This window comes from Phasianus colchicus, chromosome 36 (assembly GCF_987193195.1).
Source record: "Phasianus colchicus chromosome 36, bPhaCol1.hap1.1, whole genome shotgun sequence".
NCBI lineage: Eukaryota > Metazoa > Chordata > Aves > Galliformes > Phasianidae > Phasianus > Phasianus colchicus.
Genome location: NC_143471.1, coordinates 370,931 through 398,106, shown reverse-complemented (window position 1 = coordinate 398,106; position 27,176 = coordinate 370,931). Strand labels below are relative to the sequence as shown.

The 27,176-nt window shown below is 56.5% G+C and overlaps 1 protein-coding gene across 1 annotated transcript; it reads left to right on the top strand.

Annotated features, from left to right (window-relative positions):
- Window positions 1-13,691: 13,691 nt before the first annotated feature.
- On the top strand, window positions 13,692-21,035 carry LOC149913518 (uncharacterized). The gene is made up of 2 exons (XM_090129326.1): window positions 13,692-13,702; window positions 14,305-21,035. The coding sequence occupies exons 1-2, from the start codon at window positions 13,692-13,694 to the stop codon at window positions 15,350-15,352; spliced, it is 1,059 nt and encodes a 352-aa protein (XP_089985452.1). The 3' UTR covers window positions 15,353-21,035.
- The last annotated feature ends 6,141 nt before the right edge of the window (window positions 21,036-27,176 follow it).

The window sequence follows — 27,176 nt, the reverse complement described above, 5'->3', positions numbered from 1 at the left end:
TAAAATTTGCTTTATCAGAGAAACCGTCCTAGAAAATTATCTGGATATTTCCAACACGCTGGTGATCTCAGGGAAAGTACTGAGTACGTGCGCACCGTCTGGTTCTTAACGCTAGGATAGCGCACAGCGTTATTCGGAGAAACGGGACAGCCGCCGCCTGTACCAAGCGCCTAAGTCTGCAGAAAAGCATCTGCTCTCGGCAGCCAACGCCCGGCTTAGCAAGGTCAGCTCCGCAGCTGCGGATCCAGCAGCCCGCGAAAGCACGTCGCTTTTAACGCAGCTTGTTTCCCTTCATTCGATTCGCCTCCGAAAGCTCCTCCTTGCCCGCGCCCCCAGCCCCGCCCGGGGAGCCCCGCCACGGGAGGCTGCAGGCGCCGCTAGTAGTAACGCTCCGCGTCCCGCAGGCCCTCCGGCGCGTCGGCCAACGACGGGCAGCGCGGCCCGCGTGGCCCGCGCCGCAGCAGCTCGGCCAGGCCAGGCCCGGCTCCGCCGCTCGCTCCTCGTACGGCCGCAGCACAACAGCCGCGCCGGCCCGGCCCGGCCCGGCCCGGCCCGCCGCGCCCGCCATCGTCATCACGCCGCGCCGGGCGTCATCACGCCGCGCCGCGCTCCCATTGGCTGCGCCGCCGCTCGCGGAGCTCTGATTGGGCGGCGGACGCGCGTTGGGCGGCGGTTGAACGCGGCGCGGGCGGCCGGTGCTGTCGCGCCGTGCGGGAGCGGGGCTCGGTGCGCTCGCGCCGTTCCTCGGCCCTCATGGCTCCTGCCCGCAGGAAGGCGGCCGCGGCCACGGGCGCGCGCGGCAGGAAGCTGAGCGCCTTCCTGAAGGACTTCGACCGGGAGGGTAGGCCGCGGGCGGGCGGGCGGGCCGAGCTCTGCGCTCGGGCCGCGTCCGACGCCGCGTCCGTCCCCGCAGCGAGGAGCCGGGTCGAGCAGCTGCGGGCGAGCGGGGAGCGCCTGGTCAAGGAGATGGAGAACCTGTACGACGTGGAGCTCCTCCGGCTGCCCGTGGCGCTCCGCGAGATGAACTGGCTGCAGTTCTTCGTTAGCGGCGGGGGGCGCGGGCTTCCCCTGGAGCGGCGCTCGGCGGCCGTCGCTGAGGAGCGGTGGGACGCGGCGCGCGGGGCTCGCGCGAACAGAACGCGAGTGGGCGCGGGCGGGTGCGCCGCCCCCTCTGCCCGGGGCCGCTCGCTCGCCGCCGGAACGCCTGCTGTGCGGCGCCCGCTCCTGCGGCGGCGTTGCGGCGCGGCTGCGGGTGTTGCGGGAGCTGTCCCGGCTGCGGACCGCAGCGACGCTTCCGAACGAGTGCGTCTTCTTTCTAGCTGAAGGGGGAAGCCGGAAAGTCCTGGAAGAGGCGGTGACGGTAGGTATCGGGCACGAATAGGAAACTTTCCGCGGCGCGTGGTGCGTTCCTGGAGGAGACGAAGGCTTTGTGTATCCGCAGGAGCGCTGCTGCGATAGCGCGGGTTACGCACGCGGATCTTAACTGCGTTAAGGCTTAGCGGGAGGAGATGCTGTGGTGTCCCCTGCAGGGTTTGCATGCTCGTGCTGCTCCTTGCCCGGCTTTGCGGGCCTGCTTAGTTTCACGCTAAGGGATCGCTGAGGTTGGAAAGGACCTCTCAGGCCGCTTCCAAAATTCCTGGATGATTGCGGTTTCCCCTCTGAGCCCGTTGTGTAATCACCGCAAGCCGCTTACTCCAAGTGGCATCAGAAGCACGTCATGTGGAGGGGGCCTTTCCTTGAAACGTCCAGTTTGAACTGGTAATCAAAGTGTTAAAGGGAGCCGTGCTTCAGTGCTGATTGTTGACGAAGCAGCTCCTCAAACTCCCTCATATGCTGTTGGGCTGTTGGGCCAGGCCCCAAATAATTTGTGCCTCCGTAGGTGTGCTGGGGCCGCAGCCTTCCCTCTCTTCAGTACCTGCCTAACCTCTCAGGGTTCCACGGGAGTTTGGGAGGGGAGTTCCATGACACCGGGAGTGTCTGCTTCTCTAAGTTTTCTCCTGAGTTCCTCCACACCCTCTGCCACTCAATGTTACCCGGCTTTGCAGAAGATCCCGCCGACCGATACTGATACTGAAAAGCACATTCCGAAAACATGACAGTGTGAACAATGTGATTGTGTTGGTTGGGACGTTCCAGAAATGTCCAGAGATGTTGAGGGGGAGAAAAGGAAAAGCGTGGGAGGAGGGAAGCTTGGAAACCTGTTGAAACATCTCTCTGCCCATCGACAGATTTGCTGGGAAGGCAGTGGGGGGCATACAAGCAAGTACTTCAACATGGGCGGATGCCCCCGCAGCACTGCCCATGGCTCAAGGCAGGGGAGGTGTCCCTGCGGAGCTGGAAAAGAAGTGCGTTGGAAGTCTGGGGAGACGGGTGCAGTTTGGGCATCCTGGGTGAGGTTTGGGGTCCTGGGAAACTTTGTGGCCAGCGTAAGGGCTTTGGGGAGTGTTGGGGGGATGGGCCACTGAGGATTTCTGAGGGGGGTCTTGGAGCGTTCTGGGCATTTGGGGAGGGTTTTGAGGAGGTGTGGGGGCATCCTTGGAATTTTGGGGAAAGGCTGCATAGCTCGGTGTTGCCATCGTGGATCCTATTCTTCTTCAGGGTGAGATGGGGGTGCAGCGGGAGCCAGCAGTGTTCTGGGCTGCATTAAAAAGGGGTGGCCAGTGGGGAGAGGGAGGTGATTTGCCCTCCTCTACTTGGCTCTTGTGAGGCCTCATCTGCAGTACTGTGCCCAGACCTGAGGCCTCCGGCACAACAAAGACGCAGAGCTCTTGGAACGAGTCCAGAGCAGGACCACTAAGATGATCAGAGAGCTGGAGCACCTCTCCTGTGAAGAAAGGTTGAGGGAACCAGGCTGGTTTAGCCCTTAGGAGAAGAGAAAGCTCCAGGGGAACCTCTGGAACTGTGGCCTTCCAATACTCGAAGGGGGTGTATAAACAGCAGGGGGAATGACTGTTTACAAGGGTGGATGATAGTGATAGGAGAAGGGGGAATGGGGAGGTTTAGGTATGACGTTAGTGGGAAGTCTTTCACTCTGACGGTGGAGAGGCACTGGAACAGGTTGCCCAAGGAGGCTGTGGATGCCCCATTCCTGCAGGCATTCAAGGCCAGGCTGGATGTGGCTCTGGGCAGCCTGGTCTGCTGGTTGTCGACCCTGCATGTAGCAGGGGGTTGAAACGAGATGGTCATTGTGGTCCTTTTCAACCCAAGCCATTCTATGATTCTATGATATGGTTCTACGACTCCTGGCCTGTCTGGGCCGGACTGGGCAAAGAAAAATTGTCTGGTGCCACGTATGCACTCCAGAACAGAGTGAACGACAAGAACACGTGTACTTCATTTACATGTATCTTTGGTACAAGCTAAAAAAGAGGGCAACCAAATCATTATGCTGGTGGCTGCACACGGCTGAGCTGGCCGTGCCAGACGGAAGGGACTTTCAGTGCACTTCCCCGCTGGGATTCTCTCCCTTGCAGGTGACGCTGATCGAGCCCCAGGAGCCCCGGGCGGCACGGGTCTGGAACTGAGAGCTCGGTCCAACTGCAGGTGGCGGCAGCGTGCGCTACAGCTTTTTCCTGGCTGGAGTGCGAGGTGGAAAAGGCGTGGAGGGCGCGGCTTCAGGCCAGCCGGGAGATGTCACAGCACAGATGACATCACCCGGAGCCCGCGTGCTGTCACAATGCGCTGCCATGACGACGCTGGGCCCTCCCCAAGGACAGCTGCCCGCCGGCTCCAGGCACCTCATTCGTGAGCTGTGCTGCCCGCAGCCGCTCGCCGTGCGCTGTGCCCGAGAGCAGCCCCAGCAGCAGACCAGCTCAGCCTCTTCGCGCTCGTCCTCCAAGGCTCTCAGAGGTGAGGGAGAGCTCCAGCACGCTTCAGGCTGCAGAGCCCGGCCGCAGGATGCGGGCTTAGCTCCGCTGTGCGTGAGGGGCGTGCAGCACGAGACTGGCAGGACTGCCGTGAGCAGGAGAAATTGCTGCTGGCCCTTCTGGCTTGGGAGCTGCAAGCCACGTGGCGGGCGGCTCGCGGCTGGGCAAAGGAGACAGCCCTCTCCTGCCTGCCCCTCTGGGCTCCGAGGGCCGGGGGGCAGGAAGCAAAGCTCACCCGTGGCCTCTGCCAGGGCAGCCTGTCACTAACTCCTCTGCTCTTGCCTTTAGGTTTGGAGGCACGTGCCTGCCAGCATGGACGGAGCCTGGGTGGGGACGTGGAGACCTCATCGCCCACGCGGCCTCATCTCGGCCCAGTTCCCCAGCCCCGGGCCCCAGTACTCCATCCCAGGGACAACAGGTACAGCGGCCATCCCCAGGGCGGGGCGCGCATCAGGGACATCACGGGGCAGAGCAGCTCCCGAGCCTTTCCCCGTTCCGGCAGAGCCTCCCACAGGCTCAGCTCGGCAGCTGCACAGAGGCGCTCTGGGGGCTCTCGCTATGGAGTGCCTGCACGCGTGGTGCGGGAAGGCCTTTGGAAACTGCTGGCTACAGGCAGCGTGCTGGCCAAAGCTCCGCTCTCTTTTTCCGGTGACTTTGCAAGGCGCTGGCTCAGCCGTTTGCACTCAGGGGCTGACTCTTGTGCGCTGCGAGGCCCCGCACGGCTCGCCTCCGTTGGTGTGGGAGGAAGAAGTCACGTGGGAAGGGAATGTCAGGAGGCCAGGCGCCTAACTGCGCCTAACTGCTCCACAGGAGCTTGAAACGTGCAGCTGCTCAGGGGTGTGCTCTCTTCTGCTTTTCCTCCTAGGTTTCGTGGGCCACAGCCCCACCAAAGCCCGTGCCCCCGCATACACGTTTCGTGGGACCAAACCGCCTGCGGCCGAGAGCTGCGGGCCAGGTCCCTGCTACTTTGTGGAGCCCGCCATCACCAGGAACGGGAAGTACGTGGCTCCGGGCGCCCACCTTTGCGGACGACCCACGACGGAGACCACCGTCACCCCCGGACCCAGTGAGTACCACTTCTGCAGCGCTTCCCCCACACAGGACGAGCACGGGGCGTTTGCCCTGGGTCAGCTCGCTCCCTGATGGAGCTGTAGGTCTTTTGCGAGAGAACACAAACGGCTCTGAGCAGCGATAAATGCCCTCGGAGAAGGACCGCTGCCCAGCACCACGGGCTGAGGGCACAAGGACCCCGCATCCGAAAAGAGCAAAGAGCCATGGGCTGACAGGAGGGACAGCACGGCAGGACATAGTGGCGGGGCATGGAAAAGCGTCCCCGCGTGCTGCCTGGGTCCCCCAGCAATCCTGCAGCTCTTCAGAAGACTCTTTCCTCGGGCCATTGTCTCTGCGGCTGCAGAGGGAGACCAGCGCTTCACAGCTTTCTTCCTCTTCTCCTCCGCCCCAGGTGACTACCGCACCGAGGCAGCCAACAGGCACATCTTCAAGTGCCCACCGGTGCAGTCCATGGCCTTCCGGCGGGAGCCCCTGCGGACAGACCGCCCTCCAGGTACGCCGACCCTGGCAAAGGCAGACCCTTCAGCCTGAGCATCGTCCAGGGACGGGCTGCTGCCCAGCACCAGCAGCGGGCCTACTGCGCAGCCTGCGCAGCGCTGGGGCCGCAAGCTTTCTGGCATGACCAACACCTCTCGGCCCGCAGAGGCTCCGGCTGCTCGGGCTCGGAGCTGCCGGCACTGGCCCAGTGCCAGAGTAGAGGGAGGAACTGGCAGAGGGGCGAGACCTCCCACCAGCAGGCTGGGCAGGCTGCCCCTCTCTGCTGCTTCCGTCTCCTCCAGCCCCTCGCGCACACGCTCTCTGCTGCTCCTCCTGCAGGTCCGGGCACCTACACACTGCCCAGGCTGATGGGCCCCAATACGGCCTACACGTTGGCCAGCCCCTGCTACTCCATGAGGGGAAGGAGCCAGCGCGGCCGCTTTGACGAAGACCTCGCCAAGGTGAGCTCTGCTGCTCCTCTTTTCCATGTTAGCATCCAAAGCTGGGCTGCTCTCCCTGTGCCACAGGGGCTTCCAAGCCTGCTGCACCTTTGCTTAACGCAGGCTTCCAGGGAAAGAGAGAGCCTTGAATGTGATCCCAGCCCCGTGCGCCCATGACTCTCTTGCAGACTCCGGGTCCTGCGGCGTTGCCCAAAGTAGCTGTGGATGCCTACAAGACCAGGGCGCCCGCGTACACCATGGCGGCCCGACCAAAACCCGCAGAGGGCAAAGCAGCGAAGCCGGGGCCGGCAGACTACAGCGTAGGCCGGGTAAGGCAGCTAGCTGCTCAGCTCTTCCCCTCTGTTTCACAAGCACAGCCTTCACGCCTCTCCCCCTTCCCCCGAGGCTTCCTCCGGCCAAAGAGCTTCTGGCCACAGGGACCAAGTGCCGGACAGCAGGCCTGCTCCCTGCCCTCGTGCCACCTCCGAGCAGAGGAAGGGACAGACAGCACAGCATGCAGCTTTTCCTCCCTCTGCTCCCTTTCCCTTCACGGGGCGTGCTGGTCCTTCACAAGCTCTTCTGGGGGACGCAGCTCAGAAGGGCTCCAGGCGGCACGCCCCCAGCGGAGGAGAGTTAGCTGCGAGGTCCCAGGTGCACATCCAGCCCTCTCCGAGACAGGAGGTGCCCGTAAGCGCACCTCCTGTCAGGCCAGCCCAGCTCCCTGAGCCAGCTCTGCTCCAGCTGCAGCGGCCCTGCGCTGGCGCTCAGCCCTGCCCAGAGAGGCACCCGGGACTGTCTGGCATCGGGAGGGGTGCGGGACAGCAGGGTGCGAGGGCAGCAGAGAAGACAAGGGCCCTTGTGGATCTGCCTTTCCTTTTCGCCCTTCCAGGTGACGCTGATCAAGCCCCAGGCGCCTGCATCCACTTTTGGAATCCGGCACTCCCTCTACACAACCCCTCTGATTGTGGAATAAAACAGCCAAGTCTGGAAGGCCGCCTTTGCTTTCCTGGGACGGAAGGGGACGGGAAGACACCAATCAACTGCCGATTTCCACTTGATTCCATTTCTCTCTATCGACTTGGGCTTTTGCCCATTTTACTCTTGAACGTTAACAATTGGAGTAAGTCATCAATAAAATCAACTCAACACCTATATGTATGCTTTCCGGTTACTCCTTTTTCCTCGCCGCTGCACACAGGAATGCACCAGCGCTTCCTGAAGCCTTTCAAACTTCAGTGCGTTGGAAACCGCTGATGCTTGCTTGGTCAGCCGTTTGCATTACTGATGTCTGCCACGTGCTGAAGTAAAGACTAAACGAAGCAAATAGCAAAGGGAGGCCGGCCGTGGGCGGTGCATCCCTTCCAGCGCCGACAGGTAGATTTTAGGGAGATGCCCGGGGCTTACAGGACAACGGTTCCAATGTTGGTCCGACCAGTTTGTTGCAGATCTTAATCAGGGAGATGGGGAAGGGGAGGACGGACACTATTATGAATGAGGGGAACGGGGAAGGGAAGGGGGGCGATAGGACAGATAGGAAAGAAGCAGCAAGGAGTCTCTATAGAAAGCAAAAAGGAGATAGTCACCACCGTGGATGCAGCGTGGTTCATAGTTCAGTCATTGATCTTCAGTAGTGGTGGGTCGTCGGGCATTGTTGTTCTGTTGACGACGACGGTGACAGCACGGCGATGATGGCAACTCCTTTCCAGTGGTAGTACCAACTTATAAATTTATAAGTCCAAAGTGGTTGAGTCAGTTGTTTTTGGGGTGAGAGCTTCTGGCTTTTGGATCTCGGCAGGAACTCCTTTTGTCCCCATCTTCCGGGCCTTGCCAGCAGATAAGAGGGAGCAGGGAGGCGCCCACTTGTATCTTGCCTTCACAGGATACAATGGGATCATCCCCCAGTCTCCTGTAGCAAGCTGGACTTCTTTGGTCACAGCCTAGATCTTCCACCAGTAAACAGTGCTGAGCACTCTCTTCCGAAGGCAAACAGCTAAAATTGTCCACACAGTGATGTTGATTGCCACACGGCAACACCCATCACTCATCTCCTAAACAAGTCAGTCTCATCACAAGAAATACCTCAGGAAGCAAGCTTTGAGCCCAAACAAGATTGCTTGAAACTGCTGTGCAAATGACCGTTCCTGGTGGGGGGGAGAGAGAGAAAAAAGAGAGAAAGAGAGAAAGAGAGAAAGAAAGAAAGAGAGAAAGAACGTAAAAGTAAGCAGAAGGGAAAAGAGGGGTGGGGAGTAAGGGGGGTTAAATGTTACACAGTTGTTAGAAGGGACTTCTTGGGCTTGGTTACAAAGGTTGCCCTGATCTGTTGGACTGGTTCATCATCAGTTGAAGTGGTTACAAAGTCCATGGAGGATACCGCTGGTTGTATAGGTTGAATCCACCATGGAACCACACAAGGAACAAACACAAGAGTTGCAACAGCACACAAAATAGGATGCGTTTCACCCGTGGGCAATTTGTTTAGCAACTTCTTCATTATCATTCAATTTTTAGACAACAATTAGAATCATTCATTTTGCCACAAACACCAGCCGGTGGCTCTTCAGCAGTGGTGACACCAATGTTTCCTAATGAAGAAAAGGTAGAAAGTGAAAAGAGACAACCATCCATTTGGCAACAGCCATACATTTAACAAGAACCAATAATGACAGATCAATAAGTAAAACAAATAGAGCTATTTGTGTCAGCTGCGTAGCCCACCCAGGAACTCCCAGTGGAAGCCAGGATCCAGATGGGAATTCTTCAGTAGAGGTTGTGGTGTTTCTCAACGGCCATACAATAGGACACTTCAGTTAATTCACCAAAAGCGTATCTAGTCCAATTTGACAGTATGTGGACTTGCCATGGAATGTTTTCTAAGATGATTTAGTGTCATGAGAACTCTCCATTTGAGCATTTCCAAAGCAATTCAGGTGCTGAGAGATAGAGCTCCTAGTTTGGCAAGTTCAAGTACTGTTACAGTCTACAGAACTTTTCACAGGAAAGCGTGCGACAGTAGAAAGCGTCAAAGAGGAGTAATCCCAGAAACATACACATCTCTTATCAAAACTTAGGCACCTTCCAACAGCCGTGTTTGGGATGGAGCTCCTGGGCTGGTGTGACACTGGAAAGCATCGGTGCAAAAGGCTTTATGACAGATTTCTCCTGTGCCCACATCTGACAGATATTAGATGGGTCCCTCGATTCGTTTCCCAGTTTGTTAGGAATTTGGAAACACTGTGGAGGACTTACGTGCAAATCATAATCAGTTTGATAAGAAGCGCTCAAAGGAAATGCTATCACTGTGCAGGGAGTATCAGGAAGCGAGGATGACCGCTAAGAACTCTGAACCCAGTTGTGAAGTTTAACAGATCCGAGCACTGACGTCAACCACCACCCACACCCACACCAACGCAAAACATAACACTATTGCAACCAAAACATGTCATCAAGAGGTATATTCAGTATTCTAGCGTGATCAGATCTTCTGTCACAAAACACAAATCAGCTATCAGCCTTTCTGTGTCCAATCAAGGTCCTGCGGGGATCTTCTGTAAAATGAAACAGGACACCGACTGGCCCTTTTTGGGCTTTGTTAATACGGTTAAAAAATGAGGGAACAATTCAGCAAGTGTTGATTTTATATTCCTTTTTCGGGGTGTCTTTAGCCTCCCAAGCACATTCGTTAAGGGATTCCATTAGGGTTAGGGAAACCGGCCTCAGGTTAGCTGAGTCAATCGACACAGTCTGGCCAGGGAGATAAGAGGGTTTCCCTTAGCTTCTCAGCCACTGAACTGTGTGTGACTCACAGGGATAACTGGCAAGAGTGGTGAGGCCTTTGGACAGAAGGTGTTAAATCGAGGATCTCTTTGTTTCGCTTTGTGGTGAGCTTTCTAATGCATCCACTCTTCACCGCCCCCACCCCGCTCACTTGGGAGGGGTGAAGACATCAGGTTTCTAATGGCCTGGATAGCCGCTCAGGTTCCTCAGGAGAGGCCCTAGGACCTGGGCTCAAGATGGTGCTTGCCTCAAGATTCTTGAGCCTCTGTTCTGGCCACCAGTTAACTAATGTCTCTAACCTGACAGTGGCTAATCCATTCATCAGATCTCGTGGAACACCCTTGTGCCAGCCCTGTGTCCCGAGACAATTACCCTTATGATCAATATGTCGCCTACCTGTTTTTGCTGACAATTAGACCCTTCCAGTCCCACTGAGCTTTGGCCTAGGAGGCCTGGGGGCAAGGCTGACCGCTGCAAGCCTCACTGCCCTTGGCTCCAATTTCCTGGAGGAAGAAACCACTGGAAGAAACCATATTTCCTCCCATAGTTAATTGACTCCTGGGCAACCTCCCCCCACATCCGTCCTCTGTATCCTGACCGCAGATGGTTAGAGGTTACAGTTTCCTCTAACACTGCCCGGCTTCTTTCTGCCTGAGACGTAGCCTGTATCTTTCCTTGCAGTTGTGTGCCTATGGGTTTCAATGATCCTGGAAGCCCCCTAGTTAAAGTAGGCATTCTCTCAGGATCAACAGGCATCATCATAGATGATTCATGGTGTGGCTGCAGCTCTCTATCATAACACCATTTGGAGACAAGCAGCCTTTGGAACAGTCTCTACTAACTGATCAACTGTTCCAGTAATAGCAACTCCAGTAGCAATGGGGGGTTGTTGCTGGAGGGGGGAGAAGCTGAGAAGCGAGACGACTAACTCCTGGCTTCTCCATTGCGCTTGCCACAGCGTGCGTTTGTTCCGCACCTTTCCTGTGGATATGACAGTACGGCGGTTGTTCTGAAGCCTTGACAAGACTGCCACGGCTCTATTACGGTGCAGAACCAGAACTGTAAAGATCAGGGTAAGGGCTGACAAGGCAGACTTCCTGGTGGGTGTCTGCTACAGACCACCGAACCAGGATGAAGAGACAGGAGCAGCACTCTAGGAGGTTTCTGGAGTGTTTGGAGGATAACTTTCTGACGCAGCTGGTGAGAGAGCCGACGAGAGGAGCTGCCCCGCTTGACCTGCTTTTCGCAATCGGAGAATGTCTGGTGGGAGATGTGGAGGTCGGGGGCTGTCTTGGACAGAGTGACCATGAAATGGTAGAGTTCTCAATTCTTGGTGGAGCCAGGAGGGGGAACAGCAAAACTGCTACCTTGGACTTCCGGAGGGCGGGTTTTGAATTCAGAAGGCTAGCAGGGGGAATCCTCTGGGTTTCAGACTTAGAGAGTAAAGGGGTCCAAGACGGCTGGTCGCTCTTCAAGAAGGTAGTCCTAAAGGCACAGGGCTGGCTGTCCCCCCGAGCCACAAAATGTGCCGGCAGGGAAGAAGACCAGCATGGATAAATAGGGAGCTATTCTTGAGGCTCCGGGAGAAAAGAGAATCTACCTCCTGTGGAAGAAGGGACGAGTGACTCAGAAAGAGAACAGAGAAGTTAAGATGTGTAGAGAGAAAATCAGAAAGGCAAAAGCCCAGCTTGAACTCAACCTGGCCGCTGGCGTTAAAAGGAACAAGAAACCCTTTTAAAAATACATGAACGATAAGAGGAGGACTCAGGAGAATCTTCATTCTTTACTGGATGAGGCTGGGAATGTGACCACTGAGGATAAGGAAAAGGCAGAGGTTCTGAATGCCTTCTTTACGTCTGTCTTTGAAGGTGACACCAGCTATCCTCAGGCTACTCCGCTCTCTGACCCGGTAGTCTGGACTGGAGTGTGGACAGAACCCCCCGCGATTCGGGAGGATGCAGTCAGAGACCTACTAGTCCAGCTGGACTGTCACAAGTCCATGGGGCCGGATGGGATTCACCTGAGAGTGCCAAGGGAACTGGCGCAGGTGATAGCCGAGCCGCTCGCCATTATCTATCAGCGCTCTTTGTTGACTGCTGAAGTCCAAGAAGACTGGAGGCTTGCCAATGTGACTCCCATCTATAAGAAGGGTTGAAAGGAGGATCCGGGGAACTACAGGCCTGCTAGCCTGACCTCCCGGTGCCAGGGAAGGTTATGGAGCAGATTGTCTTGAGGGAGATCACGTGGCATCTGTGGGACAACGGGGGATCAGGCCTAGCCAGTATGGGTTCATGAAGGGCAGGTCCTGTTTGACCAACCTGATCTCCTTCTATGATCTAGTGACCCGCCTGGTAGACGAGAGAAAGGCTGCTGATGTAATCTACCTAGACTTCAGCAAGGCCTTTGACACTGTCTCCCACAGCACTCTCCTGCAGAAGCTGACAGCCCGTGACTTGGACGGGTACGCTCTTGGCTGGATAAGGAACTGGCTGGAAGACTGGGCACAGAGAGTGGTAGTGAATGGAGCTAAATGCAGCTGGTGACCGGTCACAAGCGGTGTTCCCCAGGGGTCGGTGCTGGGGCCTGTCCTCTTCAATATCTTTATTGATGACCTGGATGAGGGCACTGAGTGCACCCTCACTAAGTTTGGGGATGACACCAAGTTGGCTGGAAGTGTCGATCTGCCTGGGGGTAGCGAGGCCCTACAGAGGGATCTGGACAGGCTGGATAGCTGGGCTGAAGCCAATGGGATGAGTCTCAACAAGACCAAATGCCGGGTCCTGCACTTTGGCTGCAACAACCCCAGGCAACGCTACATGCTTGGGGCGGAGTGGCTGGAAGACCACGTAGAGGAAATGGACCTGGGGGTGTTGATCGATGCTCGGCTGAACATGAGCCAGCAGTGTGCCCGGGTGGCCAAGAAGGCCAATGGCATCCTGGCCTGCATCAGGAACGGTGTTGCCAGCAGGAACAGGGAAGCGATTGTGCCCCTGCACTCAGCTCTGGTGAGGCCGCACCTCAAGTGCTGTGTCCAGTTTTGGGCCCCTCACTGCAAGAAAGACATTGAGGCCCTGGAGCGGGTTCAAAGAAGGGCAACAAAGCTGGTGAGGGGTCTGGAGCACAGGCCTTATGAGGAGCGGCTGAAGGAGCTGGGATTGTTCAGTGTGGAGAAGAGGAGGCTCAGAGGAGACCTTATTGCTCTCTATAACTACCTGAAGGGAGGTTGTAGTGAGCTGGGGGTCGGCCTCCTCTCTCATGTAACTGGTGATAGGACTAGAGGGAATGGCTTCAAGCTGCGCCAGGGGAGATTTAGAATGGACGTTAGGAAATACTACTTTTCTGAAAGAGTGGTCAGGCACTGGAATGGGCTGCCTAGGGAGGTGGTGGAGTCACTGACCCTGGAGGTGTTCAAGGAACAGTTGGATTTTGTGTTGAGGGATATGGTTTAGTGAGTACTACTGGTGATAGGTGGATGGTTGGACTGGGTGATCTTGGAGGTCTTCTCCAACCTTGGTGACTCTGTGATTCTGTGAGGTGTGGGGGCATCCTTGGAATCCAGCACAGAAGGACCGAGCACGTGCAAGGACGCAGAACCCTCCGCTAGTGGAAAGTGAAAATGTTGTTTCTGCATTGAACGTTGAAAAAGGGCAATTGATCTAAAGAATTAAGCTGTAACACATCCTTGGCAATAGCTGATGTGGAAAGTAAGAATACCATATACATATTAGTAACATATTTTAGAAACATAGTTACCGAATTACCTAACAAATTCTTTCTCACAAAGCTGCAATAGATTTTAAATGTTCTAAACAATGTGGGTAATAGTATTCTGAACTAGGAAACATACTGTAAGGTTGTTCATTGGACCGGCAGGAAGTGAAATACATGCAACAAACTTTCAAGGAGTCAGGGCCTTTACACAAAGCAGAACTGTCCCACTCTGTGGGAATGTTAGGGTGCCACAGGCAGGCTCCAAGATACTCCCCTCTATCCTCCTTCCGAGCTTATCTCTATGCAAGGACAGATGAATGATCAGAACAATGACCCAGTGTAAAGGGCGCAAATGTTAGGGGGGTAATTAAACAATTAAGAGGCTATGTTTATGTTTATGTTGTAAAACAGACATCCAAAAGTTATGACCAAATGTTTGTTAAGAAAGCAATTGTTAGAAGGCAATTAACCAATTAAGATATTTGTGTTTGGGCGGCAAAGATTTGTGTTTACTTGGTATTTGTATGATTAGTGAAGGGTGGCAAAAGAGTGTGAACCTGCAGTACTCAGCCAGTGAGGAACCAGGGGAGAAAGAGATAAGCGTTGGGCAATAGGGGATAAAAGACATAACACTGTTTTCTCTGTGCACTCCTGCTTGCAGGAGGCCCGCCGTTGCAATTGCGAATAAAATTTGCTTTATCAGAGAAACCGTCCTAGAAAATTATCTGGATATTTCCAACACGCTGGTGATCTCAGGGAAAGTACTGAGTACGTGCGCACCGTCTGGTTCTTAACGCTAGGATAGCGCACAGCGTTATTCGGAGAAACGGGACAGCCGCCGCCTGTACCAAGCGCCTAAGTCTGCAGAAAAGCATCTGCTCTCGGCAGCCAACGCCCGGCTTAGCAAGGTCAGCTCCGCAGCTGCGGATCCAGCAGCCCGCGAAAGCACGTCGCTTTTAACGCAGCTTGTTTCCCTTCATTCGATTCGCCTCCGAAAGCTCCTCCTTGCCCGCGCCCCCAGCCCCGCCCGGGGAGCCCCGCCACGGGAGGCTGCAGGCGCCGCTAGTAGTAACGCTCCGCGTCCCGCAGGCCCTCCGGCGCGTCGGCCAACGACGGGCAGCGCGGCCCGCGTGGCCCGCGCCGCAGCAGCTCGGCCAGGCCAGGCCCGGCTCCGCCGCTCGCTCCTCGTACGGCCGCAGCACAACGGCCGCGCCGGCCCGGCCCGGCCCGGCCCGGCCCGGCCCGCCGCGCCCGCCATCGTCATCACGCCGCGCCGGGCGTCATCACGCCGCGCCGCGCTCCCATTGGCTGCGCCGCCGCTCGCGGAGCTCTGATTGGGCGGCGGACGCGCGTTGGGCGGCGGTTGAACGCGGCGCGGGCGGCCGGTGCTGTCGCGCCGTGCGGGAGCGGGGCTCGGTGCGCTCGCGCCGTTCCTCGGCCCTCATGGCTCCTGCCCGCAGGAAGGCGGCCGCGGCCACGGGCGCGCGCGGCAGGAAGCTGAGCGCCTTCCTGAAGGACTTCGACCGGGAGGGTAGGCCGCGGGCGGGCGGGCGGGCCGAGCTCTGCGCTCGGGCCGCGTCCGACGCCGCGTCCGTCCCCGCAGCGAGGAGCCGGGTCGAGCAGCTGCGGGCGAGCGGGGAGCGCCTGGTCAAGGAGATGGAGAACCTGTACGACGTGGAGCTCCTCCGGCTGCCCGTGGCGCTCCGCGAGATGAACTGGCTGCAGTTCTTCGTTAGCGGCGGGGGGCGCGGGCTTCCCCTGGAGCGGCGCTCGGCGGCCGTCGCTGAGGAGCGGTGGGACGCGGCGCGCGGGGCTCGCGCGAACAGAACGCGAGTGGGCGCGGGCGGGTGCGCCGCCCCCTCTGCCCGGGGCCGCTCGCTCGCCGCCGGAACGCCTGCTGTGCGGCGCCCGCTCCTGCGGCGGCGTTGCGGCGCGGCTGCGGGTGTTGCGGGAGCTGTCCCGGCTGCGGACCGCAGCGACGCTTCCGAACGAGTGCGTCTTCTTTCTAGCTGAAGGGGGAAGCCGGAAAGTCCTGGAAGAGGCGGTGACGGTAGGTATCGGGCACGAATAGGAAACTTTCCGCGGCGCGTGGTGCGTTCCTGGAGGAGACGAAGGCTTTGTGTATCCGCAGGAGCGCTGCTGCGATAGCGCGGGTTACGCACGCGGATCTTAACTGCGTTAAGGCTTAGCGGGAGGAGATGCTGTGGTGTCCCCTGCAGGGTTTGCATGCTCGTGCTGCTCCTTGCCCGGCTTTGCGGGCCTGCTTAGTTTCACGCTAAGGGATCGCTGAGGTTGGAAAGGACCTCTCAGGCCGCTTCCAAAATTCCTGGATGATTGCGGTTTCCCCTCTGAGCCCGTTGTGTAATCACCGCAAGCCGCTTACTCCAAGTGGCATCAGAAGCACGTCATGTGGAGGGGGCCTTTCCTTGAAACGTCCAGTTTGAACTGGTAATCAAAGTGTTAAAGGGAGCCGTGCTTCAGTGCTGATTGTTGACGAAGCAGCTCCTCAAACTCCCTCATATGCTGTTGGGCTGTTGGGCCAGGCCCCAAATAATTTGTGCCTCCGTAGGTGTGCTGGGGCCGCAGCCTTCCCTCTCTTCAGTACCTGCCTAACCTCTCAGGGTTCCACGGGAGTTTGGGAGGGGAGTTCCATGACACCGGGAGTGTCTGCTTCTCTAAGTTTTCTCCTGAGTTCCTCCACACCCTCTGCCACTCAATGTTACCCGGCTTTGCAGAAGATCCCGCCGACCGATACTGATACTGAAAAGCACATTCCGAAAACATGACAGTGTGAACAATGTGATTGTGTTGGTTGGGACGTTCCAGAAATGTCCAGAGATGTTGAGGGGGAGAAAAGGAAAAGCGTGGGAGGAGGGAAGCTTGGAAACCTGTTGAAACATCTCTCTGCCCATCGACAGATTTGCTGGGAAGGCAGTGGGGGGCATACAAGCAAGTACTTCAACATGGGCGGATGCCCCCGCAGCACTGCCCATGGCTCAAGGCAGGGGAGGTGTCCCTGCGGAGCTGGAAAAGAAGTGCGTTGGAAGTCTGGGGAGACGGGTGCAGTTTGGGCATCCTGGGTGAGGTTTGGGGTCCTGGGAAACTTTGTGGCCAGCGTAAGGGCTTTGGGGAGTGTTGGGGGGATGGGCCACTGAGGATTTCTGAGGGGGGTCTTGGAGCGTTCTGGGCATTTGGGGAGGGTTTTGAGGAGGTGTGGGGGCATCCTTGGAATTTTGGGGAAAGGCTGCATAGCTCGGTGTTGCCATCGTGGATCCTATTCTTCTTCAGGGTGAGATGGGGGTGCAGCGGGAGCCAGCAGTGTTCTGGGCTGCATTAAAAAGGGGTGGCCAGTGGGGAGAGGGAGGTGATTTGCCCTCCTCTACTCGGCTCTTGTGAGGCCTCATCTGCAGTACTGTGCCCAGACCTGAGGCCTCCGGCACAACAAAGACGCAGAGCTCTTGGAACGAGTCCAGAGCAGGACCACTAAGATGATCAGAGAGCTGGAGCACCTCTCCTGTGAAGAAAGGTTGAGGGAACCAGGCTGGTTTAGCCCTTAGGAGAAGAGAAAGCTCCAGGGGAACCTCTGGAACTGTGGCCTTCCAATACTCGAAGGGGGTGTATAAACAGCAGGGGGAATGACTGTTTACAAGGGTGGATGATAGTGATAGGAGAAGGGGGAATGGGGAGGTTTAGGTATGACATTAGTGGGAAGTCTTTCACTCTGACGGTGGAGAGGCACTGGAACAGGTTGCCCAAGGAGGCTGTGGATGCCCCATTCCTGCAGGCATTCAAGGCCAGGCTGGATGTGGCTCTGGGCAGCCTGGTCTGCTGGTTGTCGACCCTGCATGTAGCAGGGGGTTGAAACGAGATGGTCATTGTGGTCCTTTTCAACCCAAGCCATTCTATGATTCTATGATATGGTTCTACGACTCCTGGCCTGTCTGGGCCGGACTGGGCAAAGAAAAATTGTCTGGTGCCACGTATGCACTCCAGAACAGAGTGAACGACATGAACACGTGTACTTCATTTACATGTATCTTTGGTACAAGCTAAAAAAGAGGGCAACCAAATCATTATGCTGGTGGCTGCACACGGCTGAGCTGGCCGTGCCAGACGGAAGGGACTTTCAGTGCACTTCCCCGCTGGGATTCTCTCCCTTGCAGGTGACGCTGATCGAGCCCCAGGAGCCCCGGGCGGCACGGGTCTGGAACTGAGAGCTCGGTCCAACTGCAGGTGGCGGCAGCGTGCGCTACAGCTTTTTCCTGGCTGGAGTGCGAGGTGGAAAAGGCGTGGAGGGCGCGGCTTCAGGCCAGCCGGGAGATGTCACAGCACAGATGACATCACCCGGAGCCCGCGTGCTGTCACAATGCGCTGCCATGACGACGCCGGGCCCTCCCCAAGGACAGCTGCCCGCCGGCTCCAGGCACCTCATTCGTGAGCTGTGCTGCCCGCAGCCGCTCGCCGTGCGCTGTGCCCGAGAGCAGCCCCAGCAGCAGACCAGCTCAGCCTCTTCGCGCTCGTCCTCCAAGGCTCTCAGAGGTGAGGGAGAGCTCCAGCACGCTTCAGGCTGCAGAGCCCGGCCGCAGGATGCGGGCTTAGCTCCGCTGTGCGTGAGGGGCGTGCAGCACGAGACTGGCAGGACTGCCGTGAGCAGGAGAAATTGCTGCTGGCCCTTCTGGCTTGGGAGCTGCAAGCCACGTGGCGGGCGGCTCGCGGCTGGGCAAAGGAGACAGCCCTCTCCTGCCTGCCCCTCTGGGCTCCGAGGGCCGGGGGGCAGGAAGCAAAGCTCACCCGTGGCCTCTGCCAGGGCAGCCTGTCACTAACTCCTCTGCTCTTGCCTTTAGGTTTGGAGGCACGTGCCTGCCAGCATGGACGGAGCCTGGGTGGGGACGTGGAGACCTCATCGCCCACGCGGCCTCATCTCGGCCCAGTTCCCCAGCCCCGGGCCCCAGTACTCCATCCCGGGGACAACAGGTACAGCGGCCATCCCCAGGGCGGGGCGCGCATCAGGGACATCACGGGGCAGAGCAGCTCCCGAGCCTTTCCCCGTTCCGGCAGAGCCTCCCACAGGCTCAGCTCGGCAGCTGCACAGAGGCGCTCTGGGGGCTCTCGCTATGGAGTGCCTGCACGCGTGGTGCGGGAAGGCCTTTGGAAACTGCTGGCTACAGGCAGCGTGCTGGCCAAAGCTCCGCTCTCTTTTTCCGGTGACTTTGCAAGGCGCTGGCTCAGCCGTTTGCACTCAGGGGCTGACTCTTGTGCGCTGCGAGGCCCCGCACGGCTCGCCTCCGTTGGTGTGGGAGGAAGAAGTCACGTGGGAAGGGAATGTCAGGAGGCCAGGCGCCTAACTGCGCCTAACTGCTCCACAGGAGCTTGAAACGTGCAGCTGCTCAGGGGTGTGCTCTCTTCTGCTTTTCCTCCTAGGTTTCGTGGGCCACAGCCCCACCAAAGCCCGTGCCCCCGCATACACGTTTCGTGGGACCAAACCGCCTGCGGCCGAGAGCTGCGGGCCAGGTCCCTGCTACTTTGTGGAGCCCGCCATCACCAGGAACGGGAAGTACGTGGCTCCGGGCGCCCACCTTTGCGGACGACCCACGACGGAGACCACCGTCACCCCCGGACCCAGTGAGTACCACTTCTGCAGCGCTTCCCCCACACAGGACGAGCACGGGGCGTTTGCCCTGGGTCAGCTCGCTCCCTGATGGAGCTGTAGGTCTTTTGCGAGAGAACACAAACGGCTCTGAGCAGCGATAAATGCCCTCGGAGAAGGACCGCTGCCCAGCACCACGGGCTGAGGGCACAAGGACCCCGCATCCGAAAAGAGCAAAGAGCCATGGGCTGACAGGAGGGACAGCACGGCAGGACATAGTGGCGGGGCATGGAAAAGCGTCCCCGCGTGCTGCCTGGGTCCCCCAGCAATCCTGCAGCTCTTCAGAAGACTCTTTCCTCGGGCCATTGTCTCTGCGGCTGCAGAGGGAGACCAGCGCTTCACAGCTTTCTTCCTCTTCTCCTCCGCCCCAGGTGACTACCGCACCGAGGCAGCCAACAGGCACATCTTCAAGTGCCCACCGGTGCAGTCCATGGCCTTCCGGCGGGAGCCCCTGCGGACAGACCGCCCTCCAGGTACGCCGACCCTGGCAAAGGCAGACCCTTCAGCCTGAGCATCGTCCAGGGACGGGCTGCTGCCCAGCACCAGCAGCGGGCCTACTGCGCAGCCTGCGCAGCGCTGGGGCCGCAAGCTTTCTGGCATGACCAACACCTCTCGGCCCGCAGAGGCTCCGGCTGCTCGGGCTCGGAGCTGCCGGCACTGGCCCAGTGCCAGAGTAGAGGGAGGAACTGGCAGAGGGGCGAGACCTCCCACCAGCAGGCTGGGCAGGCTGCCCCTCTCTGCTGCTTCCGTCTCCTCCAGCCCCTCGCGCACACGCTCTCTGCTGCTCCTCCTGCAGGTCCGGGCACCTACACACTGCCCAGGCTGATGGGCCCCAATACGGCCTACACGTTGGCCAGCCCCTGCTACTCCATGAGGGGAAGGAGCCAGCGCGGCCGCTTTGACGAAGACCTCGCCAAGGTGAGCTCTGCTGCTCCTCTTTTCCATGTTAGCATCCAAAGCTGGGCTGCTCTCCCTGTGCCACAGGGGCTTCCAAGCCTGCTGCACCTTTGCTTAACGCAGGCTTCCAGGGAAAGAGAGAGCCTTGAATGTGATCCCAGCCCCGTGCGCCCATGACTCTCTTGCAGACTCCGGGTCCTGCGGCGTTGCCCAAAGTAGCTGTGGATGCCTACAAGACCAGGGCGCCCGCGTACACCATGGCGGCCCGACCAAAACCCGCAGAGGGCAAAGCAGCGAAGCCGGGGCCGGCAGACTACAGCGTAGGCCGGGTAAGGCAGCTAGCTGCTCAGCTCTTCCCCTCTGTTTCACAAGCACAGCCTTCACGCCTCTCCCCCTTCCCCCGAGGCTTCCTCCGGCCAAAGAGCTTCTGGCCGCAGGGACCAAGTGCCGGACAGCAGGCCTGCTCCCTGCCCTCGTGCCACCTCCGAGCAGAGGAAGGGACAGACAGCACAGCATGCAGCTTTTCCTCCCTCTGCTCCCTTTCCCTTCACGGGGCGTGCTGGTCCTTCACAAGCTCTTCTGGGGGACGCAGCTCAGAAGGGCTCCAGGCGGCACGCCCCCAGCGGAGGAGAGTTAGCTGCGAGGTCCCAGGTGCACATCCAGCCCTCTCCGAGACAGGAGGTGCCCGTAAGCGCACCTCCTGTCAGGCCAGCCCAGCTCCCTGAGCCAGCTCTGCTCCAGCTGCAGCGGCCCTGCGCTGGCGCTCAGCCCTGCCCAGAGAGGCACCCGGGACTGTCTGGCATCGGGAGGGGTGCGGGACAGCAGGGTGCGAGGGCAGCAGAGAAGACAAGGGCCCTTGTGGATCTGCCTTTCCTTTTCGCCCTTCCAGGTGACGCTGATCAAGCCCCAGGCGCCTGCATCCACTTTTGGAATCCGGCACTCCCTCTACACAACCCCTCTGATTGTGGAATAAAACAGCCAAGTCTGGAAGGCCGCCTTTGCTTTCCTGGGACGGAAGGGGACGGGAAGACACCAATCAACTGCCGATTTCCACTTGATTCCATTTCTCTCTATCGACTTGGGCTTTTGCCCATTTTACTCTTGAACGTTAACAATTGGAGTAAGTCATCAATAAAATCAACTCAACACCTATATGTATGCTTTCCGGTTACTCCTTTTTCCTCGCCGCTGCACACAGGAATGCACCAGCGCTTCCTGAAGCCTTTCAAACTTCAGTGCGTTGGAAACCGCTGATGCTTGCTTGGTCAGCCGTTTGCATTACTGATGTCTGCCACGTGCTGAAGTAAAGACTAAACGAAGCAAATAGCAAAGGGAGGCCGGCCGTGGGCGGTGCATCCCTTCCAGCGCCGACAGGTAGATTTTAGGGAGATGCCCGGGGCTTACAGGACAACGGTTCCAATGTTGGTCCGACCAGTTTGTTGCAGATCTTAATCAGGGAGATGGGGAAGGGGAGGACGGACACTATTATGAATGAGGGGAACGGGGAAGGGAAGGGGGGCGATAGGACAGATAGGAAAGAAGCAGCAAGGAGTCTCTATAGAAAGCAAAAAGGAGATAGTCACCACCGTGGATGCAGCGTGGTTCATAGTTCAGTCATTGATCTTCAGTAGTGGTGGGTCGTCGGGCATTGTTGTTCTGTTGACGACGACGGTGACAGCACGGCGATGATGGCAACTCCTTTCCAGTGGTAGTACCAACTTATAAATTTATAAGTCCAAAGTGGTTGAGTCAGTTGTTTTTGGGGTGAGAGCTTCTGGCTTTTGGATCTCGGCAGGAACTCCTTTTGTCCCCATCTTCCGGGCCTTGCCAGCAGATAAGAGGGAGCAGGGAGGCGCCCACTTGTATCTTGCCTTCACAGGATACAATGGGATCATCCCCCAGTCTCCTGTAGCAAGCTGGACTTCTTTGGTCACAGCCTAGATCTTCCACCAGTAAACAGTGCTGAGCACTCTCTTCCGAAGGCAAACAGCTAAAATTGTCCACACAGTGATGTTGATTGCCACACGGCAACACCCATCACTCATCTCCTAAACAAGTCAGTCTCATCACAAGAAATACCTCAGGAAGCAAGCTTTGAGCCCAAACAAGATTGCTTGAAACTGCTGTGCAAATGACCGTTCCTGGTGGGGGGGAGAGAGAGAAAAAAGAGAGAAAGAGAGAAAGAGAGAAAGAAAGAAAGAGAGAAAGAACGTAAAAGTAAGCAGAAGGGAAAAGAGGGGTGGGGAGTAAGGGGGGTTAAATGTTACACAGTTGTTAGAAGGGACTTCTTGGGCTTGGTTACAAAGGTTGCCCTGATCTGTTGGACTGGTTCATCATCAGTTGAAGTGGTTACAAAGTCCATGGAGGATACCGCTGGTTGTATAGGTTGAATCCACCATGGAACCACACAAGGAACAAACACAAGAGTTGCAACAGCACACAAAATAGGATGCGTTTCACCCGTGGGCAATTTGTTTAGCAACTTCTTCATTATCATTCAATTTTTAGACAACAATTAGAATCATTCATTTTGCCACAAACACCAGCCGGTGGCTCTTCAGCAGTGGTGACACCAATGTTTCCTAATGAAGAAAAGGTAGAAAGTGAAAAGAGACAACCATCCATTTGGCAACAGCCATACATTTAACAAGAACCAATAATGACAGATCAATAAGTAAAACAAATAGAGCTATTTGTGTCAGCTGCGTAGCCCACCCAGGAACTCCCAGTGGAAGCCAGGATCCAGATGGGAATTCTTCAGTAGAGGTTGTGGTGTTTCTCAACGGCCATACAATAGGACACTTCAGTTAATTCACCAAAAGCGTATCTAGTCCAATTTGACAGTATGTGGACTTGCCATGGAATGTTTTCTAAGATGATTTAGTGTCATGAGAACTCTCCATTTGAGCATTTCCAAAGCAATTCAGGTGCTGAGAGATAGAGCTCCTAGTTTGGCAAGTTCAAGTACTGTTACAGTCTACAGAACTTTTCACAGGAAAGCGTGCGACAGTAGAAAGCGTCAAAGAGGAGTAATCCCAGAAACATACACATCTCTTATCAAAACTTAGGCACCTTCCAACAGCCGTGTTTGGGATGGAGCTCCTGGGCTGGTGTGACACTGGAAAGCATCGGTGCAAAAGGCTTTATGACAGATTTCTCCTGTGCCCACATCTGACAGATATTAGATGGGTCCCTCGATTCGTTTCCCAGTTTGTTAGGAATTTGGAAACACTGTGGAGGACTTACGTGCAAATCATAATCAGTTTGATAAGAAGCGCTCAAAGGAAATGCTATCACTGTGCAGGGAGTATCAGGAAGCGAGGATGACCGCTAAGAACTCTGAACCCAGTTGTGAAGTTTAACAGATCCGAGCACTGACGTCAACCACCACCCACACCCACACCAACGCAAAACATAACACTATTGCAACCAAAACATGTCATCAAGAGGTATATTCAGTATTCTAGCGTGATCAGATCTTCTGTCACAAAACACAAATCAGCTATCAGCCTTTCTGTGTCCAATCAAGGTCCTGCGGGGATCTTCTGTAAAATGAAACAGGACACCGACTGGCCCTTTTTGGGCTTTGTTAATACGGTTAAAAAATGAGGGAACAATTCAGCAAGTGTTGATTTTATATTCCTTTTTCGGGGTGTCTTTAGCCTCCCAAGCACATTCGTTAAGGGATTCCATTAGGGTTAGGGAAACCGGCCTCAGGTTAGCTGAGTCAATCGACACAGTCTGGCCAGGGAGATAAGAGGGTTTCCCTTAGCTTCTCAGCCACTGAACTGTGTGTGACTCACAGGGATAACTGGCAAGAGTGGTGAGGCCTTTGGACAGAAGGTGTTAAATCGAGGATCTCTTTGTTTCGCTTTGTGGTGAGCTTTCTAATGCATCCACTCTTCACCGCCCCCACCCCGCTCACTTGGGAGGGGTGAAGACATCAGGTTTCTAATGGCCTGGATAGCCGCTCAGGTTCCTCAGGAGAGGCCCTAGGACCTGGGCTCAAGATGGTGCTTGCCTCAAGATTCTTGAGCCTCTGTTCTGGCCACCAGTTAACTAATGTCTCTAACCTGACAGTGGCTAATCCATTCATCAGATCTCGTGGAACACCCTTGTGCCAGCCCTGTGTCCCGAGACAATTACCCTTATGATCAATATGTCGCCTACCTGTTTTTGCTGACAATTAGACCCTTCCAGTCCCACTGAGCTTTGGCCTAGGAGGCCTGGGGGCAAGGCTGACCGCTGCAAGCCTCACTGCCCTTGGCTCCAATTTCCTGGAGGAAGAAACCACTGGAAGAAACCATATTTCCTCCCATAGTTAATTGACTCCTGGGCAACCTCCCCCCACATCCGTCCTCTGTATCCTGACCGCAGATGGTTAGAGGTTACAGTTTCCTCTAACACTGCCCGGCTTCTTTCTGCCTGAGACGTAGCCTGTATCTTTCCTTGCAGTTGTGTGCCTATGGGTTTCAATGATCCTGGAAGCCCCCTAGTTAAAGTAGGCATTCTCTCAGGATCAACAGGCATCATCATAGATGATTCATGGTGTGGCTGCAGCTCTCTATCATAACACCATTTGGAGACAAGCAGCCTTTGGAACAGTCTCTACTAACTGATCAACTGTTCCAGTAATAGCAACTCCAGTAGCAATGGGGGGTTGTTGCTGGAGGGGGGAGAAGCTGAGAAGCGAGACGACTAACTCCTGGCTTCTCCATTGCGCTTGCCACAGCGTGCGTTTGTTCCGCACCTTTCCTGTGGATATGACAGTACGGCGGTTGTTCTGAAGCCTTGACAAGACTGCCACGGCTCTATTACGGTGCAGAACCAGAACTGTAAAGATCAGGGTAAGGGCTGACAAGGCAGACTTCCTGGTGGGTGTCTGCTACAGACCACCGAACCAGGATGAAGAGACAGGAGCAGCACTCTAGGAGGTTTCTGGAGTGTTTGGAGGATAACTTTCTGACGCAGCTGGTGAGAGAGCCGACGAGAGGAGCTGCCCCGCTTGACCTGCTTTTCGCAATCGGAGAATGTCTGGTGGGAGATGTGGAGGTCGGGGGCTGTCTTGGACAGAGTGACCATGAAATGGTAGAGTTCTCAATTCTTGGTGGAGCCAGGAGGGGGAACAGCAAAACTGCTACCTTGGACTTCCGGAGGGCGGGTTTTGAATTCAGAAGGCTAGCAGGGGGAATCCTCTGGGTTTCAGACTTAGAGAGTAAAGGGGTCCAAGACGGCTGGTCGCTCTTCAAGAAGGTAGTCCTAAAGGCACAGGGCTGGCTGTCCCCCCGAGCCACAAAATGTGCCGGCAGGGAAGAAGACCAGCATGGATAAATAGGGAGCTATTCTTGAGGCTCCGGGAGAAAAGAGAATCTACCTCCTGTGGAAGAAGGGACGAGTGACTCAGAAAGAGAACAGAGAAGTTAAGATGTGTAGAGAGAAAATCAGAAAGGCAAAAGCCCAGCTTGAACTCAACCTGGCCGCTGGCGTTAAAAGGAACAAGAAACCCTTTTAAAAATACATGAACGATAAGAGGAGGACTCAGGAGAATCTTCATTCTTTACTGGATGAGGCTGGGAATGTGACCACTGAGGATAAGGAAAAGGCAGAGGTTCTGAATGCCTTCTTTACGTCTGTCTTTGAAGGTGACACCAGCTATCCTCAGGCTACTCCGCTCTCTGACCCGGTAGTCTGGACTGGAGTGTGGACAGAACCCCCCGCGATTCGGGAGGATGCAGTCAGAGACCTACTAGTCCAGCTGGACTGTCACAAGTCCATGGGGCCGGATGGGATTCACCTGAGAGTGCCAAGGGAACTGGCGCAGGTGATAGCCGAGCCGCTCGCCATTATCTATCAGCGCTCTTTGTTGACTGCTGAAGTCCAAGAAGACTGGAGGCTTGCCAATGTGACTCCCATCTATAAGAAGGGTTGAAAGGAGGATCCGGGGAACTACAGGCCTGCTAGCCTGACCTCCCGGTGCCAGGGAAGGTTATGGAGCAGATTGTCTTGAGGGAGATCACGTGGCATCTGTGGGACAACGGGGGATCAGGCCTAGCCAGTATGGGTTCATGAAGGGCAGGTCCTGTTTGACCAACCTGATCTCCTTCTATGATCTAGTGACCCGCCTGGTAGACGAGAGAAAGGCTGCTGATGTAATCTACCTAGACTTCAGCAAGGCCTTTGACACTGTCTCCCACAGCACTCTCCTGCAGAAGCTGACAGCCCGTGACTTGGACGGGTACGCTCTTGGCTGGATAAGGAACTGGCTGGAAGACTGGGCACAGAGAGTGGTAGTGAATGGAGCTAAATGCAGCTGGTGACCGGTCACAAGCGGTGTTCCCCAGGGGTCGGTGCTGGGGCCTGTCCTCTTCAATATCTTTATTGATGACCTGGATGAGGGCACTGAGTGCACCCTCACTAAGTTTGGGGATGACACCAAGTTGGCTGGAAGTGTCGATCTGCCTGGGGGTAGCGAGGCCCTACAGAGGGATCTGGACAGGCTGGATAGCTGGGCTGAAGCCAATGGGATGAGTCTCAACAAGACCAAATGCCGGGTCCTGCACTTTGGCTGCAACAACCCCAGGCAACGCTACATGCTTGGGGCGGAGTGGCTGGAAGACCACGTAGAGGAAATGGACCTGGGGGTGTTGATCGATGCTCGGCTGAACATGAGCCAGCAGTGTGCCCGGGTGGCCAAGAAGGCCAATGGCATCCTGGCCTGCATCAGGAACGGTGTTGCCAGCAGGAACAGGGAAGCGATTGTGCCCCTGCACTCAGCTCTGGTGAGGCCGCACCTCAAGTGCTGTGTCCAGTTTTGGGCCCCTCACTGCAAGAAAGACATTGAGGCCCTGGAGCGGGTTCAAAGAAGGGCAACAAAGCTGGTGAGGGGTCTGGAGCACAGGCCTTATGAGGAGCGGCTGAAGGAGCTGGGATTGTTCAGTGTGGAGAAGAGGAGGCTCAGAGGAGACCTTATTGCTCTCTATAACTACCTGAAGGGAGGTTGTAGTGAGCTGGGGGTCGGCCTCCTCTCTCATGTAACTGGTGATAGGACTAGAGGGAATGGCTTCAAGCTGCGCCAGGGGAGATTTAGAATGGACGTTAGGAAATACTACTTTTCTGAAAGAGTGGTCAGGCACTGGAATGGGCTGCCTAGGGAGGTGGTGGAGTCACTGACCCTGGAGGTGTTCAAGGAACAGTTGGATTTTGTGTTGAGGGATATGGTTTAGTGAGTACTACTGGTGATAGGTGGATGGTTGGACTGGGTGATCTTGGAGGTCTTCTCCAACCTTGGTGACT